A 22,039-nucleotide genomic window follows, 5' to 3' on the forward strand; every position below is an offset into this window, starting at 1 on the left:
AAATTAATTCCAATTCAGCAGTCTCTCGTTGGAGTCTGTTTTCGAAGTTTTTTGTTGAAGGATACCCACTTTGAGATCAGAAATTGAGTGACCAGAGAGATTGAAGTGTTCTCCGACTGGTTTATGAATGTTATAATTCTTGACATCTGATTTGTGTCCATTTATTCTTTTATGTAGAGACTGTCCAGTTTGCCCAGTGTACATGGCAGAGGGGCATTGCTGGCATATGATGGCATATATCACATTGGTAGATGTGCAGGTGAATGAGTCTCTGATAGTGTGGCTGATGTTATTAGGCCCTATGATGGTGTCCCCTGAATAGATATGTGGGCACAGTTGGCAATGGGCTTTGTTGCAAGGATAGGTTCCTGGGTTAGTGGTTCTGTTGTGTGGTGTGTGGTTGCTGGTGAGTATTTGCTTCAGGTTGGGGGGCTGTCTGTAGGCAAGGATTGGCCTGTCTCCCAAGATTTGTGAGAGTGATGGGTCATCCTTCAGGATAGGTTGTAGATCCTTGATAATGCGTTGGAGAGGTTTCTGTTGGGGGCTGAAGGTGATGGCTAGTGGCGTTCTGTTATTTTCTTTGTTGGGCCTGTCCTGTAGTAGGTGACTTCTGGGTACTCTTCTGGCTCTGTCAATCTGTTTCTTCACGTCAGCAGGTGGGTATTGTAGTTGTAAGAATGCTTGATAGAGATCTTGTAGGTGTTTGTCTCTGTCTGAGGGGTTGGAGCAAATGTGGTTGTATCGTAGAGCATGGCTGTAGACAATGGATCGTGTGGTGTGGTCTGGGTGAAAGCTGGAGGCATGTAGGTAGGAATAGCGGTCAGTAGGTTTCCGGAATGGGGTGATGTTTATGTGACCATCACTTATTAGCACTGTAGTGTCCAGGAAGTGGATCTCCTGTGTGGACTGGTCCAGGCTGAGGTTGATGGTGGGATGGAAATTGTTGAAATCATGGTGGAATTCCTCAAGGGCTTCTTTTCCATGGGTCCAGATGATGAAGATGTCATCAATGTAGCACAAGTAGAGTAGGGGCATTAGGGGACGAGAGCTGAGGAAGCGTTGTTCTAAGTCGGCCATAAAAATGTTGGCATACTGTGGGGCCATGCGGGTACCCATAGCAGTGCCGCTGATTTGAAGGTATACATTGTCCCCAAATGTGAAATAGTTATGGGTGAGGACAAAGTCACAAAGTTCAGCCACCAGGTTTGCCGTGACATTATCGGGGATAGTGTTCCTGACAGCTTGTAGTCCATCTTTGTGTGGAATGTTGGTGTCGAGGGCTTCTACATCCATAGTGGCCAGGATGGTGTTTTCAGGAAGATCGCCGATGGATTGTAGTTTCCTCAGGAAGTCAGTGGTGTCTCGAAGATAGCTGGGAGTGCTGGTAGCATAGGGCCTGAGGAGGGAGTCTACATAGCCAGAGAATCCTGCTGTCAGGGTGCCAATGCCTGAGATGATGGGGCACCCAGGATTTCCAGGTTTATGGATCTTGGGTAGTAGATAGAATTTGGGGTTCCAGGGGTGTGTCTGTGCGGATTTGTTCTTGTGCTTTTTCAGGGAGTTTCTTGAGCAAATGCTGTAGTTTCTTTTGGTAACCCTCAGTGGGATCAGAGGGTAATGGCTTGTAGAAAGTGGTGTTGGAGAGCTGCCGAGTTTGGAAACTCAAGATGATGGAAACTTACTTCTAGATGTAGGCAGCTCATAGCATCAGACTGATATGGAAGTGGAACAAATTTATTCACCTTCAGAGACACATGCAGAAATTGAAGTAAATTAAGTAGAAGGAAGAAAGGATGAGGAACTTACAAACAAGTTACAGTATGGGGACCCAGCTTCATGGCCCAGATGTGATGACAGCGTGCGGGAAATTCTCGTGGAACATGGACCTAACAAGTTCATGAATTTCCCTTCCCTAAGGATGGAAATAAAAGAAAATTCTCTGCTCAGCATTACAAGAGGAAACTCATTAATGGGGAAGAAATTCATCGAAACTGGTTACAATATTCAGTGTTGAAGGACTCTGTGTTTTGCTTTTGCTGCAAGTTGTTTAGAAATCAAGCAGTTGGTACATCACTTACTGAAAATGGTTCAAAGGACTGGAAAAACATATCTTCAATTCTCTTTTCACATGAAAGAAGTACAGAACATTTGGAATGTTTTCAAAATTGGAAAGAACTTGAATTAGGATTGAAAAAAGGAAAAACTATTGATGAAGAAAATTTACATGTGACCAAGGAAAAAGAAGAAATATTGGCAACAAATATTAGAGTGTCTGATTGCTTTAGTGAGAATTCTTGGTGGGCAAAATTTGGCATTCCATGGCTGTGGTAGAAATGAAAAATTATACAGGCCAGGTAATGGAAACTTTTTAAAATTTGTTGACTACCTAGCTTTGTTTGATCCATTCATGAAGGAGCATCTACGTAAAATAACTGATCATGAAACACAGGTTCATTACTTAGGAAAAAAATATGATATAATATATCTAAAATATAGAAAAGTCTGCAGATGAAGATAATGTTGAAGTGCTCATAAAGGAACATTTTTTGAGTTTCGTACCACTGAAGGAGACGACTGGAGTATTTATGACTGAAACTATTCTACAAGAACTTGAAACAATGTCATTATCTGTTGAAAACTTACGTGGCTGGCTATGATAATGGGAGTAATATGAAGGGTAAAGACAATGGTGTGCAAAGGAGAATGATGGAAATCAATCCTAGGGCCTTTTTCATTCCTTGTAGTGCACATTCTCTGAATTTGGTTGTCAGTGACGCTGCTAGATGCTGTTTGGAGGCAAGCAGTTTCTTTGACTTGGTGCAACGTGTTTATGTGTTTTTCTCAGGCTCAACACGCCGTTGGGAGATTCTGACTCGCCATGTGAATTCTCTAACTGTGAAACTACTTAGTCAGACAAGATGGGAGAGTCGTACTGATGCTTTGAAGCCTCTTCCCTATGAACTTGGAAACATTTATGATGCCCTAACTGAAATTTCTGATGATACTACCTTTACTGGATCATCTGGCAATACGGCACGTTCAGATGCAGAAGCTCTTGCAAATGGCCTTTCCAAGTTCAAATTTGTGACTTCACTCATTTTGTGGTATGATATCCTTTTTAAGATTAACCTCGCTAGTAAGCAGCTTCAGGAAAAGAACTTGAACATACATTCTGCTATTCAAAAACTGCAGCAAACTAAAAATATTCTGGAGGAATTCAGAAGTGATGAAGGGTTTGAAAGAACACTGATAGATTCTCTCGAGCTCGCTGAAGAAATAGACTTTCCGACAGAATTTGAATCAGAGCCAGTTCGCATTCGGCAAAAGAAACAGCAGTTTTTGTATGAAGGATGAGACACACCCATTCAGAACCCCAAACAAAGGTTCAAAGTGAATTTCTACTTCGCAGTCCTTGATACTGCTATTCACTCGGTTGACAAAAGATTTCAGCAGATGCAGCAGCTAGAGTCAGTATTTGGCTTTCTATATGATATCCACAGCTTGCAAAAGAAAACAGCAAAACAGATAAGAGAATTTTGTATAAAACTGGAGTCAGCATTGACTCATGAAAATTCAAAAGACATTGATGCTACAGATTTGTGTAGTGAGCTTCAGGTTTTTTCAGGACGACTTAAGAAACATTCCACTCCTGAAGAAGTACTGAAGTTTGTTTGTGAAAATAAACTCAGTTTTCCAAACATTTTTATCGCTCTATGCATTCTTTTAACTTTGCCAGTTTCCGTAGCTAGTGGGGAACGTAGCTTCTCAAAGTTAAAATTGATAAAAACATATCTGCATTCAACAATGGTGCAAGAGAGACTTGTTGGACTTGCCACAATGTCAATACAGCATGAAATACCTGGGAAATTGGATCTAAAAGAACTAGTGACTGAATTTTCAAAACTTAAAGCAAGAAAAGTCACGTTTTAAGAGCACAGAGTGTTTTTTATTCGGCGTGTTTTGTAAACATAGGTTAAAGTTCATTGAAGAGTTTTCTTATTTCTTTCTATATTGGATGTGGCGATAATGGCAGTTAAAGCAGGATAGCATAATGTACGATTTTGGATTTGTAATAATAAAAATTATAATTAACATTTGAATGCATTTTTATTTGAAATCAGACTGAAATATCATCTAGCTGTTGTGTACAAATCTATTCTGAAAATTTCATGTCTCTATTATATCTGATCTCAGAAACATTGGTTGGACAGACGGATGGACGGGCAAACCAAATAATTAAGCCTCTGTTTAAAAAAAAAATCTCTTAAAAAACATTAAAAGGAAAAAAGCGGGAAAATGTTTCCCAGTTTACCAAAAACCTCAGCCTAGATCTGCCCTGGGGCTTTGGGGTGGGGACGCCGATTGCATGGTTCGCCTAGGGCACCAGTTGCTGGCAGCTAGTGTAGGGCTGCCCCTGCCTGTTAATGAAATTTTTGGGATTATTTTGTTTGTTTTTGTTCATTTGGGAGTCAATTTGGTGCTTATGAAAGTCACTAATAACAATGGGTTGAGGTTGAGCCATGCACACTGTGGCAGGTACAATACACGCTTCCATATATAGGTATGTTTGTTACAGCAGCTAAAATCTGACCTTCAATATCTTTCTTGCTCTAGCTTTGAGCATCTCACTGATGAAGTCACACAGTGCAAGTTGTATGATATGTGTGAATGGGGATTAGTATGTGCTCACATTTACTTGTGACACTACATTAGGATTTGGATTCATGTCTCCAGAAATGAAAGCCTAAAATGCAAACCCATTGCATCACCTGGGTTTCAGATGTCAGCCAATGGTTTTTGCTGGTGAATGGCTGCTAAAAATGCTTGTAAAAGGCATTTCTTGCTGTAAAGGCAAGAAGAACTGCAGCAATTCCATCAGCCATGAAAGAAAGAAGGAAAAGCAGAGCCAAAAAATTGAATAGCTATTTTAAAATATAAATGTGTACTGCATGGGTGTATAAAGAAATAGATAAAGATATATGCACTTTAACTCACACTTATAGGGTGGGATTTTGAATGTTGACCTTATTCTGCTGCCATTTAAATCAGTGATAAAATTTCCAGTGATTTCAGTGAAAGCAGTTAGATCAACAATGAACACCTTTGAAAATCTCACCTATTATATATGCATCTCTCTTTAAAAAAACTGCATGTATTTATACTTTTAGTTATAGGCAGCAATTAAGGGTGCAAACCTGTGGTTACCCAGATTTCTTGTCTATGAACTCTTTTCCATGGTGTAGGTGCCTAAATGTAGGTACCTACAGTAAATCCATATAAAGATACCTAAATAAGATCCTGTCTTCCTTTGAAAATAAGGCCACTTATCTAGTTTGACAATTTGGGGCTAACCTTCTTAAGAACTCTGTGCAAGCCTTATACAGTGAAAACTTTCCTTTGATTTGTGACAGATTGCATTATGATGGCATATCCTAGCAGTGTAGCTATACCTAGTTTCATTTTGTAAATAATGCTATCTTTTCCTAAGCATCTGAAATATTATACAGTTGATAGAATATTTAGCCTAATATATCAGTAATGGTAGAGAGGGTGGTTCCTGGGTGATGTCAGTGTCACTTGCTCAGTCAGCCAAAAAAGAACAACAAAGATGTTACCACTTGGAGTATTTTTTAAAGACTTTTAAAGACAAAACACCTTTGACAAATTCTACTTGTTGGGTCTATAAAATGCCCTCCTGCCTCATAGCATCTACCACAGGTGTTTGTTTTCAGAACGTCAGTTGCCAGGGGACTCAGACAGGGTGGTTTCAGCTGCAGTGAAAATTTGTGTCTTCAGGAAGGACTATATTAGAAGAATGAGCTCTTGAGAATCACTGCTGTGTGGATATGGGCAGAGCTGATAGTGGGATAATGTGAACAAAATTTGTCTGAATAAAGCTATTTATTGGTGAATGCTTGCTGCAAGTATCCCGTTTGCTGGAAGGGACACTGGAGTTTTCAAAATCAGAGTCTTCTCTTCCACTAGTATTAGTTAGGAGCAACTCCTTTTAAGCCAATGGATTTACATCACTATAAACCTGTATAAGTGAGAGAATTAGTCTGCTATATTTAAATAAAACATTGGCTTTACCTCCATTACTAGTAGTATGTCAGTCATCTAACTTACTTTTCACTTTGTATTTGTTTTCTTGTTTCATTTCACTCACAGTTTGGACAATAGAAATAGTCTTTCACTTTGATTCTCCTTCGCTAGCATGTTGCTAATGTATTTGAATTACAAACATTCTAAAGGAATGTTTAAATCCAAACAAGATACTGTTTACACGGGAATTTTTACAAAATCCTAGAACCATTTCTCCTCAACTCTTGTAAAAACTTTTATTTGTACAAATTTTGGGCCTAAGGTGACCCTTTAATGAACGCTGAGAGGAAGAAGGCCTTTTGTTTGAACTTTAGCCATAGGCAGCCTGTTTGCAGGTGCTATTTGAATGGGTTGTTTATCCTGTACTTGACCTTGACTTACATAACTTGAGCAATAGTCTGATGAAATTGAGTTCCATTGAACTACAGGTGTTTAGTTAAGACTTGTAGCTCTAAAATGTTTTTTTCCCCTTGAATTCAGCTGCTACAGCGATATAGAGCCTCATCCTGCAAACACATACTATTGGATCTAGTGTTTACTACCATGAGTAGTCCCATTGAAGCCAGTGTGGCTATTCGCAGTGGTAACCACTGTGGTACTAAATGTTTGCAGAATTGGGTCCATATATCCAATAATGTGAAATGTTTGAATAACTGATATTCTCTGGTAGGGACGGTTCTTATTTAATACTATATAAATAAGAGCTGCCACTGTTGTTAAATTATTTCTAAGTCTGGTTCTTTCACTTTGGAATATCCACGAAAATTAGCAGGATTTAAGAAAGAAATGTAATGCAATAAAATCAAGAGTAAAAATTAACGGAAATTGTAAAATGTCATTGTCACAGTTGATTTTCCTTCTGTATTACACAGATTCAGTGTTAATGGATTCTTGTTAAAAAACCTAGACTCATTATCTTGATCTATTTTTGTTGCTATCTATGCTCATGGGTCACCTGCGAATACAGGAGTGTCCCTCTGAGCATGGAGTTTTATTCCAAAGATGTTCTGTGATTTTTATACCCCTAGGAGAGCATGATACACTGCTTCCTGGGAAACACTAGCAGTTATAACTGGGATCTTGGTCACGCAAAAGTAGAAAAGAAGAAAGTACAAGACTTACAAAATTATTAGTTACTACATACCATTTTCATTTCTGGATAAACTGATAGAATATGTGATAAAATTGGTAATGGGTACAGTGCACAATAATCATTTACTACATACCATTTTCATTTCTGGATAAACTGATAGAATATGTGATAAAATTGGTAATGGGTACAATGCACAATGATCATCGTGTGTAACAAATTGTCATGTCTTATATTTTCATTACAATAGTATTTTTCTAGAAAGTAGTTTAATATATAACAGCCTCTAAATATGAAACAGATACAACAAAATAAAATAATTTCAAAATGAATATAGTTGTCTTGTGAATAGGAATCAATGTAGACTGTATCTACTGGGTATGTGTTGGTTGAAACATGAGGACATATATTATCCTTGAGCCTTGCGTGAAACTTCCTATTAGCATCAGTGGAAAGTTCTACAATCTGAGGGTACTGTGTCTCTGATCCATAACTAAGTGAAGTCACTAAGAGTCTTTTCGCTGACTTCAACTGGCTTTGATTCAGGCCTTCTAAATCCCAGGGAGTTTTAAACTGTTGATTGGTTAAGATTTTTTCCACATTTTAAAATTCTTTTTTCTTTTAGGAAAACCCTCCTCCTTTTTCTTGCGATATGCGTAGCTGTGGGTGCCGCACAAATGCCAGCACAAGGTGAGAAGACTTCCTTATAACAGAGTATTTGAATAATCTGCCACTAGAGGAAAAAAAGTAAATGGCTTCTGGTAGTAATGACCTTAAATTCAGCTGTTCAGAAGTTACTAATCCAAATGTCAGATAGAGTACAATGAGATCATAAGTTCAAATTAACCATTTGGAAAAGATGACCTTTTGAATATAACTCAGATTTTCTGTCTATGAAATTGCTTACATATTTAACCAAAGTCTTTATAAAAGAGAAGTCTTGTACAGTGAAAAGGCTTTGATTGTGTAGTCATTGTAAGTGGGTGTTCTTGGGGGTGGTGAACTGTGGCTGAGTTACCTTTGCACTTCTTAAGACTTTGCAAGCAAACAAGGGCCTGTAATAAGTGCTTAGTCTAGATGGGCATTATTAGGCAAAAAGTGAAATTTGCATGTTAGCTTATTTTTGTATTCAAATACAGATGTTGGTTAGGAAATAGGGTGGTGTTTTGTTTTTGTCTGCTTGGTATCCTGGCACTGCCAGATGTGAAGGGTTACGTCAGAGACAGCTGAAGAACATGCATCCTAAATTGATGAAAGTTAATGTGTCAGGATGGTAATTTTTGGCTGCCAGTAATGGGTCATGGATAGCATTGAGTGCCTGTCATGTAAATTGCCCTTCACTGTCTAAGCGGCACACAAAATGACTTCACCTTTGAAATAAATGTTCACTTTTGGCTGGTGACTAGACTCACCACAAAGAGAACCAAACCAAACAACTGGAATATGTTTTAAAGAAAAGGACTGATTCCTGATTATATTGTGCTTGAGTCTGCGGTGATGAATCAGCAGCTGAGTACCTTCCTCCTCACGTATCACTTTGCATTGTTACCTGTCAGTTGCAATATTTTTCTGTTCTTGTTTTCTTCTTAGTCTTGTGGTTTTTGTTCCAGTATGTTGCTTCTTTTCCTTTCTTGCTCTTAATTTTTTCCTCCACTACTTGTTTATGTCTCCCCTGCTCTCTCCATCTGCCTTGGCAAGGCTGTCTCCCTATTCTCCCATTCAGAGCATGCTATATGCTGCCTGGGATGTTGCTAATTTCCTGGTGCCACTCTCATTGAGCCAAGTTCTGCAATGGAAGAGAAAGAAAGTTTGGCCTTGCAGGCTGAGCCTACAGCCGTATATGTACATGGACTGCTCCGATGGCCAGCTACATTAGGGGCCACCGCAGGAACAGGGTAGGAAGGTGGGTGGATTTAAGGAGTCAGCTTCCACTTTTCCTGAAGCAGCAGAAATGGTAAGAGATACCAGTGATGGGCTTGACATTATGGAGTGATGGTAGCTGCTATATAGTTAAGGATGAAGCTAACTTCCCATTATATATCCAGTTTTCAACCAACCACTCCAAACTTCTCCAAAAGATAACAAGTTCCCCCAAAATTTCACATGCCACATGTCATCCCCAGGAGGAAATTTTCTGGGAAGATTGGCAAAATATCAGAAAAGGAGTTTTAAAGTTACAGGACTAGATCCTCAGCTATAGCAGAACCACGCTCCTACCATTAGGAGGTGCAAATGTGCCCTCTGCTGTCCTTCAGTTCGGGAGGCACAGGGTTGGTCTTCTGCATAAAATAGAAAAGTGTCATGACTGCTGTGTTTCATATAAGCAGTCTGATACCCTGAGTGGCTGCTCTGGGGCTTGTTAGGTAAAGGAATGCCCTGTCTATGCTCCTTGTACCAGGAGGGGACTCATGTAGAAGCTACTGTTGCAGCTCTACACTACCCAGGAATTCCACAATGAAGGGGAAATCCTGCACTCGCTGCCTGAGGAGTTTTAGGGCTGCTTTGCCTGGGAAAGATTATTTTGTGGTTGGGAGTTGTCTGGTTCCCTTAACTGTTAATTTTTAAACTTTTCAACCTTTGGGCTAGGTCTTAAATCCATGCAGGAACTGAAGGTGGTAGATACAGAGTGTGCTTCATGCTTAGCAGGTATCTCAGCAGGAGCATGTTACACCCTTGCTTTGTGGTCTGCCTATAAAACCCTAACTGGCCTTGCACCTGCATACTTCCCAGACTGCTTGTCTCTGTGCCACACTGCCACAGCTGAGATCGGTGGAAGCACTCAAGCTGACACTCTTTGAGCATCAGGGAGGGAGTTTTTGGCAGGGCATTTTATCTTGCCGTTTATCCACTTCTGTAGCCCTCTCATCGCAGTATTTGAGAACCTTTTGGCTTTGGAACTTGCTTCCCACTTGTTAATTCCTAGGGCACACTGAAAAGCTTGCCTTCTAAAAGGGATTTGGGGAAGGGGATTTTGCTGAGGAGCTATCATTAGTTAGTTTTTGCACCTTTACTTTGCTGTAAGTACTATCTAATTACTGCTGTGTACAGTGGAGATTGCTGCAGGTGATATGTTTATATTGGTGGGTTTAAAATGATTGCCAAGGATGCCTAGAGCTTAGGATGCACACCTCTTCTTAGAAGTCTATGTAGATAAAATAAATATTCAGCAGCGGCAGCGTGATTTGGAATCATGTGATTTTCTACCCCAGCTGCATGCTCCCCGGTTAGAGGAAAAAGCAGATAAGAGGAGCCATTTCTGATGCATCAAGAAGAAAATGTTCTGTGTATTTCACATCCACATAAGCAAATGAACTTTCAAAGGTGTTTGTTTGCCCCTCTATGGACATGAACATAAAAATGGCCATACTGGGTCAGACCAAAGATCCATCTAGCCCAGTATCCTGTCTTCTGACAGTGGCCAATGCCAGGTGCCCCAGAGGGAATGAACAGAACAGGTACACATCACGTGATCCATCCCCTGGCGCCCATTCCCAGCTTCTGGCAAGCAGAGGCTGGGGACACCATTCTAATAGAATTAATTGTTAAGCGCACACTGCAAAGTGAAAAGAACCCCCCAAATTGCATTGAAAGATAGTGAAAGTTGTAACTTAACCCATCAAATATATGGAAGTTTTCAGAAAAACATCATTACTTGGGCACAACAAGAACATTACTGTTCTTCTGCTGAAGTTTATTGTGACCTCTTACTCAGAGCCTAATCCTTAGTTCTCAAGCCCATTCTTCCCTTGGCTTAGGTAACAAATGTAACATTCTTCTTTTTGAATTTCTTGATGAAGTGAGCTGTAGCTCACGAAAGCTTATGCTCAAATAAATCTGTTAGTCTCTAAGGTGCCACAAATACTCCTTTTCTTTTTATAACATGTTTCATGAAGAAATCTTGCTACAGCTGTCATTGCACTGTTGTAGACATTAGCCCCTTTGTAGCTGATATCAGTTCCATGTAACTCAATGGGAAATTTCCTTAAATGAAAATCTCCCCTAAAGCAGATGTCCTATGCAACACTTCAGTTTTATTTAAGTCCTATATTAAGGGCTTAATTGGGACCAAATTAATATGTAGGGCTGTGCGATGGCAGCCTGCACAAGCATGAATTTTGCCTACCATGTGATTCTTTGAGATAGTAATATAAAAGGCTATAAAAAGTAGTTATACATACAAAGCAACTGATTTATAAAAGTTTTCTGCTTTAAAGCGTATGTGGATATTTTAAATAAGAAAAAGCATCAGGACATATTGAGATACCCATGCCTGCAAAATTTCAGTTCCTAAAAATCTCTCTTTAAGAAGTGGCTGAAATGTATGATAGATTGCAGAATGATGTGTGAGGAACCATATTGTGAAAGAGAAAATTGCTTAGATTTCTCAGAATCAAAAGAAATTCAAAGAAAGAAGCAGCAAAAAGACAGACAGGTCAAGCAGCCTATCCCTCTGTCGAACTACATAGCAGATCCAGAGACAGTACTAAGCTGTTCACAGAGTTATCTAGGGAGTTTGCCAAAGATTCAGATGCCACCCATTAAGAATATCTTGGTACTTGGTTTCTGACTGATATGTTGAAAGGAGAGGTTATATTGGTAGTTATTCTGCCAAACATTATGTTGCTGGGTGGAGTAATTAATATGCATTGCCTCCTCTCTTGTTCTTACAAGGCAGCTATGCACACATTGCTTGAGAAGCAATGCATTGTGTAAATGTCCTTGTCTGTATGGGGCCTAAGCCACAAGTCAGTCTTGGGAAATCTGCATGCACAGCCCACAGGTCTAATTGGTACTCACTGCTCTACTTATTCCGCTAGGTCTGAAGCATCAGTCTGAGGAGTGCTCCCCATGTTAACTAAAACCTGACGCAGCATAGGGAGTGTGTAGCAACTGGACTTGCACAGTGATGTTGAGCTGGCCAGTCACACTTACTCACTGCAGAGTTGACCAAACAGCTAGAAGGGTACATTCGTGCACCTTAGGAGGGCTGAAGTGGGAAGGACAGCCCAAGTAGCTCATCCTCACAGCTGCCACGAGTGGCAAGGATAGCAAAAAGAGATGAGATAGGCACAGGTGTTGGAACTAAGGGTAGTGGGGGTGCTGCAACACCCCCTGTCTTAAGGTGGTTTCATCATACCCAGGCTTTACAGTTTGGTTCAATGGCTCTGAGCACTCCCACTATACAAAATGTGCCAGCACTCCTGAAGATTGGATGGAAATGCAGAGCCATAAAACAATCAGGGTGCTGTATCCTGACAGTGTTACATAGTGATTGTTGCAGTGCATATGTCCCTGTTGCCACACAACACTACAGTTTCAGGCTCTTGTGCTGTCATTATTTGTGGCAGTTATGATTATATATCTGCTGGTGAACTGGGCATCCAGATCACCTGACTCCCAGTGTGGTGCCTAGAGCCGGCTGAAAATTTTCTGGCAATGTATTTTTCAGTGGAAAATGGCTTTTTGATGGATGTTTCCATTTTGACACGTTAATATCCATTTTTGGCAATTTTTTGAGGTTTTAGTTGAAAAACACAAAAAACTTTAAATTTTGCAGTTTTCAATGGGCAACAACTGGCAGGTGGGGGGAGCTGTTGGTTTTTCAGTGGTCTTCACTACTGTTGGTGGATAGGGAAGAGACAGAGCCAAAGTTTATTCCACCCCTCCTCCTCCCATACTCCCAGTGATGGAACAACTGAATGAATTTTGCAGGGCATTAGGGGGAGAAGGAGAAAAAGCATCAGGCTGCAAAAGCTAAAACAAATAGTTTTAACAAGATGAGCCATAGCAATGTGTGTGACAAATATGCTCTTATTTATTGGGTAAAAGAGTAGGTGAAGACAGATGATGTGCAGACATACATAAGGGAAAACAACTGACCTTTAATGGGTATAGAAAAATAATGGCTTTCATAATGGGGAAAGAGTTCAGAGGATTACATGTTCCTAAAACCAATGATGAATTTTGAAAGCTAAAACCAAACTGAATGTATTCAAAAGGGACCACACACCTGACCAGAAATCAAATATCCAGAAACAGAGTTTGTAGCTGCATAGTAGGACATAGACAGTGCAAGTATAGAAGTATAGTTGGGGTGATTTGTTGCTACTTAATCTTTTGTGTCATTTTTTCATTCTGCATTTGCTTTGTGTTTAGCCCTCTCCTGAGCTGCTACTTGTTGGGAGGAAACTAGTATATTGCGGGTGTAAAAAGCATTTATCCTTTCTTTTTCATGAGGATCTTTGGTTCTTTTCCTTTTTCCATTATTCTTTTATGATGGAATTAGAGAGATTCTTTTTTCCATTCTTTGGAACAATAAAAACTAAATTTACCCTGCTTTTGTGTCTCAGCAAACTAAGAGAATAGCTTCTAAGAACTCTTGGGGCATCAGGTAATTTTCAAAATAAACAGAATGAGGAACCAAGAATTGAGCACAATTTCTCTAGGGGGTTGTTGGCACAGATACTAACATGACTTTCACTCGCACTCACGCTGACTTTAGAAAGTTTGTGTGCTGCAGATTTCAAGTGTCTCAGCAAACAGTCCGCCTTTTAGCTCACCTCTGCTGTGATATCCATGTTTACTCTTCTCACTTCCTTAAATGACAACCAGATTCACCAGTGACATTTCCACCCATACAGTTTATTAACAAAAATGCCATGAAATGAAAGTGAATATTAATTATTTTAGAAATCATAAGGATAAAAACACTGCAAGGTTACAGTACTCATGTTGATGGATAAGGATATTTAACTTGGAGTTTTGCAGTTACAGGATGCTTGCCATCTTAGACAGTTCTCCATTTAATGTACAAAATGACTGCTGCTCATTAACTTGTTTATTCATAATTTCTTTTAAAGCTCAGTAAACTGAAATCTTTGATTCATTCATCAAGTAGTCTTCCTATACTACCTCCCCTACAATGTATCACAACAACTATCGAGAAGGTTAATCTCTAGAGGTGGGAGTGCAGCTCAGAGTCCATGGCCCTTCAGTTCTTCACCTGCTAGGTTCCAGTTGTAGTGATGATTTTTGTGATTTGGGCACATGTACTGAACTGTTAAGACCACAAAACTCATTCCAACAGGCCACTGAATAGCCATCATGAAGTAGTAACTTTTGGTCATTGATCTGGGGATGAAAGGGTCTATATCCTATTACAAATCCTCTGAGCTATCTAGTCAACCATTATGGGCCAGATTCTGCCTGGTTCTTAGATGGGTGCACAATAGTGGGATGGGGGCAGCATAAGGAGCTGTGGTCCCCCTTCCACAGCCCATGCAAGGGCCAGAAAGAATTGTAATCCCTGCACTCTGGACCTATTCCTTTGGTGGTGCACAGTACCCTAAAGAAGCCAGGGCCAGAGCTTCATTTTTCCCTCCCCAGGCCAAACACCACACGCGCTGGCCAATGGAGGAGGCTGGCTGCATTGGAGGGAGTATACTGCACCCAACTAAGGAGTGTGACAGCAGACAAGTAGCCTCTAAGCTCTGGGTGACAGTCTGGCTCTTTGAAGCACAATGCCTCCTAGTGTTCCCCTAGGGCAGTGTGGCACCTGACATCACTGCGGCCCCTTTCTCTGGGCTCAGTGTAACTGACACAATCAAGCTCTGTGATAATATTGTGCTGATGCATTTTTAAGAGGGAAACTCTTAGCTAGGTTGTTGAGGGCCTTCTTCCTGTACTGTATTTCTAAAGGCAATAGGATTGTATTAAGTCCATCCATGTAATCTTTACATTTGAACTGCCTGACTTTGGGCAGTTTTGTTATTACTTCAGAGGGAGGTACAGTATTTTTAATGTACAATGATTTAAAAAAAAATTATTAATAGCCCAGTTTGTTTGAGCCATCTCTGATTTATCCTTCAACTCATAATCCTTCTGACAAAGTCCATGCTTACGCATGTCGTTTTGCAAACACAAACACAATCCATCACAAACGTAAGGTGTTTATAGAGTTTAAATGTGACATTTAGGCCCAGCCTGGAATTAGGGGGACACTGCCCCTGGGGGTAGCACCAAACCTTTTGTGGGGTGCAATTTGTTCCATCCTGTGCAGCCAACCACCTCAGCTGGCCAGTGCGTAGAGGGGACAGAGCCATGGCTGCTGCCTCCTTTGGGGTGTCATTTCCCCAGGGGAGCACCTGCACTCCCCAGAGCATAGAGGCTGTAATTTTACCTGGTCTTTGCTAGAGCAATGCAAATACTTCTTCCCCCTGTGCACACATGTCATGACTAAACAGAATCTAGCCTGTGGCAAATCATGATTTTTCATTACCACATGCATTAAATTTGGCAGTTGCATAGCAAGTATTTGCTATTAGTTTATGATGGATTAAAATACAGCCTGGATAAATTAATTACTTTGTGGCATCCTGAGAAATTGGCAGGTATCTATGATTTTCTCTGAAGATGTGCTTTTGCTTGCCCCTGTCTGTGCTGGCTACCTGCCAGTACAATCTTGGCACTACTGCAAACTTTCTAACAGGACTAGAACCACTGCAAGGTGTGTAATTAATTTTCAAGCTGTACAGTGCACTCAGGTTTATGCTTTTGGTTCCAATTTTTAAAACGCTTCCAAGGAAATCTTCAGCTTTTTTGTATTTTCTATAGAAGCTGAGCCAAGATGTGTCTATTCTTAACATTTGCTACTAATGTGTTCAGTAAACAGAGAGTGGGAGAGCTGGAAAAAGAAATCTAATATCCACTAAAAATTGTGAATATCCATTTGTTTCAATTACTGTCTTTTTATTTTATTTGTAGTTGTGCCTCCACTTCCTTAACCTTGGCAAAAATCCTTAGCCTCCATTGGCTGCTCCCAATTTCATTTAAACCACTTAATAGTTAAAAAGCCTCAGCTTTATTTGCATAATACAAACACAAATTACATAGCACAAAGTACCCTCTGCCAAAATACGATGGAAAATGCTAATCTCTCCCCAGTCAGGGGTAATAGCTTGGTCCAGCTATTTGGATACCAAACAAATTCAACTAGAGGCAAATTCTCTCATCTCTATTAATTGATCAGAATATATCCACCCTCTGGGAGGAAATAGGCTTTTATTTCACACTCAGAGCCAAAACTACACTGTACTGCAAGGATTCTTCTGAAGTGACCCACACAGTTGTAGCAGCAATCTCGTGAGTGCTATATGTTAATGTATTACAACGTTTTTCTCTCTTCCACTAGAATGCAATCTTAGTTTAAATCATTTCTGTATAGCTGCAGCCTCTTGATTAACAGAAAGGATGGGGGCAGGATGGGGACTTTTTAGCCCAAGAGCCAAAAGATGGAGAGCACTGGCACTTTTGTCCTGCTGATTCCCCTCCCTTACCTGGCCTATTCCTCTTTTGCATGGTCAGACAGCTTCTCCACGGCTTACCTCATCTATGCTCTTTACGAGTAAACTCAGCAGAGGAAGAGGAGTACAAACATGTTGTAATTAAGACACCACCTTTTGTTCCCCTGGGGAAATCTTCATTTTCCTCTTCCTCTGACTGTCCCGTGGCACAGATATCTGCAACTGATGGCTATCCCATTCGTTCGAAGCCAGACTCATTACTGCGTGGTGGGTGGTGAATGGGGCACCCTGATGGAATGGCAGCAGCTCTCCTCCTCATGTACCAAATGCAGCATATCCACAATACACTCAATATCTCTGCTGTCAGGCTTACCTCTCTGCCTAACCTGAGGTTCCCTTATGGTACTTGGTGAGCTGTTGCTGTGCTAATATGCTGGTTGTCCCTCTTTAAACAAAATTCTACCTTGTGTTTTCAATAATGCTATTTATGCCACAGGGTAAAGCATTGTAGCATGGGTGGTTAACAGAAAAAAGTGCAGCATGTTTTGTCTAATTTAAAATAAGTATTTAAAAGTTAGGTGCTGTGGTGGTATGTAAGTAATACATGACCTTTTGCCTGCTTGAAAGTGGCAGATTGGTAGTGAGCATGTGAATTTAGAGTAAGTGGGGATTCTGCTTTCAGTCTATTGGAAAACGGAGAGAGGACAGGAATTCGGAATTGTTCCATTTTGTAAATTAGCTGCTCCATGTTTTAAGTTTTGGGAGCTTATTGGAGTGTAGAGTGCTATGAGGGTGTTCTCACCAAGTTGTAATCCCACTGTAGTACTGGGAATAAATTTACATGGACAGTTCTCAATCTCCATGTTATACAGCAGCAGGAGTTATGTCTCGGGTGAGTCCTTGGCAAAATGCCTGCAGTGGGGCCATTCTATCACAAAGCCAGGGGAGTGTAGGAGGCCAGAACCAAAGTGGAAGCAAGGGTACTCTCTGCCTCAATTCCTGTCAAATTTGGGAGTAGGACTTTTGTGGAGAGGGCAACTCCCCTCCCCCATAGGATGATATTGTGCATGGGGTGGGGAGGGTGTCTCTATGAAGGAATCATCACATAGATTCCTCCCCTCATAGCACCTCCTGTGGGTGAACCAAGTGAGAAGACAAGCTGGGTCTTAGTTTTTAAGACAAGTTGGGGATTGTTTTGTTCATCAGTTTAGCTGACTTTAGTCAGGTTTCTGCTCTCCATTTATATCACTGACTGATGCATCTTCCTTTGGGATTTAGTGACCTAATAGTATACAGTACATTCGTTCTGTGAAGTATAATTTTATTCAGATGCTGGTATTGATATTAGGGTGTGTGTGTGTGTGTGTGTCTACATGCTATATATGCATATATATCAATTTATGAACATATGAATGAAATAAAACAATAATACATCCCCCCCCCCCTTTTTGTTTCTTTTGCAGGCATAGATGTTCTTCATCAGTTAGGCCTTGGTGGGAAAGACATACAACATCCATCAGCAGTGTCTACAATGCCCTTGTCATCTGTTCCGTTACCTCAGGGGGTTCGCTTAACAGCATCAGGCGTTGTTTTAACCAGAGATGCACACATTGAATCCCCTATCACTCAAGTCATACCATCAAGTCTAGGGAATCAGTTCACATTATTGATTGGGCTACACTCTTATAGAGTAAACAATGCTTTTCTTTTCAGTATTAGGGACAAAAACAGACTGCAGTTTGGTGTACAGTTGCTACCAAAGAAGGTAGTGGTATATATTGGAGGGAAGCAGTCTGTATATTTTGATTACAGTATTCATGATGAACAATGGCATTCATTTGCTATTGACATTAGAGACAAGACAGTCTCAATGTTTGCTGAGTGTGGAAAGAAATATTACAGCAGGGAAACACTTTCTAAAGTACAGATATTTGATTTGGATGGTTTGTTTACCTTAGGACGGATGAACTCTCAGTCTGTCAGCTTTGAAGGAGTAATATGTCAACTGGATATTATCCCGTCTGCACAAGCCTCTGCAAACTATTGTAAATACGTAAAACAGCAATGTCGCCAAGCTGAAACATACCGATCTTTGCCAGCACCTCCCGACACATCAGCTGGGGTGTCTGTAAACTTTCCAAGGAAACAGTTTGCTGACAACACCCAATCTGAACATAAATCATTTTATACACAGAAAGAAGCATTAAACCTTCCTATTAACAACACTGCACCAATCCATACCCTACCAGAATCCTTGGCGTTAAGAACTGTTACTCCATCAGAGCTTGCAAAATCTGAACCTCAGTCCACAACAATTAGACCTGAAGCAAGTGTCCAGGAAAACTTTAGTCTGTCAATTCATCAACAGGACTTGAGCAAAAAGAGGAATGGCAGCAAAAAAAAACTGGGATCACCTCAAAATAGTTCAGATAATGCCACAGAAGATGCAGGTGGAAAAAGTGAGCTCCCCCTCATTTCTTCTGTAAAACAGAGTAAGATCAAAGATATGAAAACACAGGTAAAGGCCAAGCAGCTTTTAGATGAACCCCTGGAAATTCAGCAAATCTTAAACACAACACTATACAGGGCTACTGTAGACCTGTCTTTGGATAATCAGCTCAATCCATGGGAGGAAGGTGCATTTGATGCTGATGAGACTTATGCTGCAGAAAACGGTTATGAAATTGATGTTGAAAGTTACAATTATGATTATGAAGATCTTAACAAAGTGTTTGAAATGGAGAATTCAAGAGGGCCAAAAGGAGAAACTGGACCTCCAGTAAGTTGTCTTTATTATAAACATTAATATACTACAGCAACACACATTTAACAGAAGGGTCTGAAATAAGCCCTGAAAAGTATGTCAAAACTGAGACAGAAACTTCTTAATGTACTGTATAAATGTATGGTTGCCATAAGATGTGCTGTCCAGAATGTAATTTTGGCATAAATGTATTTTTTTATACACTGACAGAGTACGAAGACACTCAGTTCTGGTAAAATGATAAACAAACCAGATATGTTGCCTTTTTCATTTGAAATGCAGCAACATATTTATAATTGCACTAGATATAAATAGCTACTTAATAAAATTATAGGGTTAATGCATACAGTACATAAGTGTTAAGACTAAAGCATGACAAGAATGGATAAAATGAACCAAAGAAAATAAATGAATTTATTATCAGAATGATATAAGATTCTCAGATGAGCAGCACTCTTAGGGTATGTCTACACTGCAGTTAGACACCTATGGCTGGCCCATGCCAGCTGACTTTGGCTAAGGGGCTGTTTAGTTGCAGTGTAGCTGTTGGGCTCAGGCTGCAGCCTGAGCTCTGGACCCTCCATCTTGCAGGGTCCTGGATCCCAGGCTCCAGCCTGAGCCCAAGCCCCTAGGGCAGGGGTTCCCAAACTTGGTTCACGACTTGTTCAGGATAAGCCTCTGGTGGGCCGCGAGATGCCTTGTTTACCTGAGCGTCCGCAGGTACAGCTGCTCGCAGCTCCCATTGGCCGGGAATGGCAAACTGCAGCCACTGGGAGCTGTGAGTGGCCGTACCTGCGGATCCTCCGGTAAACAAAGCATCTCGCAGCCCGCCAGGGGCTTGCCCTGGACAAGCCACGAACCAAGTTCAGGAACCCCTGCCCTAGCATGGGGTTGCCAGCCCTCCAGGCATTAAAGATTAATCTTTAAAGATTATGTCATGTGATGAAACCTCCAGGAATATGTCCAACCAAAACTGACAACTCTAATAGGGCACCAGTAGTGTGTTAGAGGTACTGTGACTGGGAGGTAAGTTCTCTAGGTGCATCAACAGCTGGCCTTGTAGGCGCTAGCCCTGGTGGGTTCCAGTAACAACCTAGATACATGGCCAAGGGAAAGGTTATTTTACTAGGGCTAGTGGGAAAGGGAAAGGTTGCAAATATCCGTGGTACAGAAGCTTAAACAGTTACAGTTCAAAGTAAGCAATAGTGGTTCTTGATTGGGTGGGCCCCTGGGGGCAGTCCAATTGAGAGTCAGGGCTCTTCATGCCTGGTGCTGGGATTGCCCTCTCCAGTCCAGTTTCTATACCAAGAAAATAGGGGCTTGCAGCTTTCCAAACCAGGCTCAGTTCATGTCTCTTATTGAGGCCCCTCTGCACTGTCTCCACGCCCAGCTGCTGCTTCCCCTTCAGTCCACACAGACCTGCACCCTCTGTAATGTCCAGCACTCGCAGCCTGTTCCACATGCGGCTCTGCATCTGTTCCTGCCTCCAGTTTCTCTCCAACTCTCTGCTTGCCACAGGTCACTGCCTCAGCTTCCCTGCCTCCTTGTTTCCATACCGCTGCCCTACACTACAGGCTGAGCCCAGTCACTACCTTACCTGGGCAGGAGAAAGGGAAGTGCTGTGGGGAGGGGGCTGATGGGAGTTGCAGTCCCTTGCTTTGCAGTTCCATCACAAAATGCATGTAATTAATTATTGTGATAAGCAACTTCAGAAATGTATGAAAATGCATGTTTGTATTTCTTTAATGTGAACTTAATTGTCGTCTTATTTTATATGTGCAATATCCAAACACCTTCCTAATATATGCAGATAGAAACTAATTCATATAAACTAATGCAGGCTGACTGTAGAATGTTTCCCAGCATGCTTAACTTGAATAATATGATAGCTGATTCTTATTTGAGTTTCTGGTTGAGGTCCAGAAACCATAGCATGGAGTAGATAATTCCACTTGTGCTCCTCTGTGTGTTTGTGGTTATTACTGGAAAGTTATTTGATATATGTCAGACAGCCTCTAATATGTTTGAATATGTCCATAAATTTAGTGTGTGTATTCTCTCTCAGCTCAGCAGACATCTTTTCAGAAAACTAGTCATCAGCAACTAAAAATCCTATCTAAGAGCCCAATTTCTATTTTAAACAAGATCCAGATGCTAAGGGCTAGAGAGATAATTGAGAAACGATGTGTTAAAAAACTAATTTAAAGATAATCCATGAGTGATCTTGCTTGCTTGCCCTGCATATGATGCCAGTCCTTCATTTTGTTGTTTTTGCCCTTTGTAACAATATTTCTATAGTTATATCATTAAGTCCTTGGCTGTCATCAAGATGTTGTTAATTGTTGTCTTTAAAGATGAGGATATTTTATAACCACCAATAGATTGTGTTGAATTGGAAAGGATAATGCAAAAATTGCATGACAAGATTTCAGTCAGTCAGAAAAATCAAATCTGTTCTTTCACAAATAGCACTGAAATATTCATGGGACATATTATTATTTATTCTTGATACTACAATAGCACTGGGGGCCTCAACCAGAATCAGGGCCCCCTTGTGCTTGGTGCTGTTCATACATGTAGTAGGAGACAGTCTGTGACTCAGAGGTCTTGTAATCTAAATAGACAAGACAGACAAAGGAAATGTTAATATCCCCGCTTTATAGACGGTGACCTGGAAAATGCAGAAAAATTAAGGGTCTGATCTAGCAAAACACTTAGGCATGAGCTTAACTTAAGCATGTGAGTACTCCTATTGAAATAAATGAGACCACTTGCATGCTT

General features: G+C 40.7%; 1 protein-coding gene across 7 annotated transcripts in view; it reads left to right on the forward strand.

Annotated features, from left to right (window-relative positions):
- Nucleotides 1–22,039, forward strand: part of COL24A1 (collagen type XXIV alpha 1 chain) — a 246,903-nt gene that overhangs the window by 9,081 nt on the left and 215,783 nt on the right. For 5 of the 7 annotated variants that reach the window (XR_012669701.1, XM_075131667.1, XM_075131671.1 and 2 more), the window contains exons 2-3: nucleotides 7,818–7,882; nucleotides 17,958–19,273. Coding sequence is in view for 6 of the 7 variants with exons in the window: in XM_075131667.1 (XP_074987768.1) it covers nucleotides 7,818–7,882; nucleotides 17,958–19,273 (1,381 nt within the window). In the remaining variant the exon portion in view is untranslated. The remainder of the gene's footprint in view (nucleotides 1–7,817; nucleotides 7,883–17,957; nucleotides 19,274–22,039) is intronic. The other 2 variants (XM_075131670.1, XM_075131669.1) reach the window with 2 other exon arrangements.

The sequence above is a fragment of the Caretta caretta genome, chromosome 8, assembly GCF_965140235.1.
Source record: "Caretta caretta isolate rCarCar2 chromosome 8, rCarCar1.hap1, whole genome shotgun sequence".
Classification (NCBI taxonomy): domain Eukaryota; kingdom Metazoa; phylum Chordata; order Testudines; family Cheloniidae; genus Caretta; species Caretta caretta.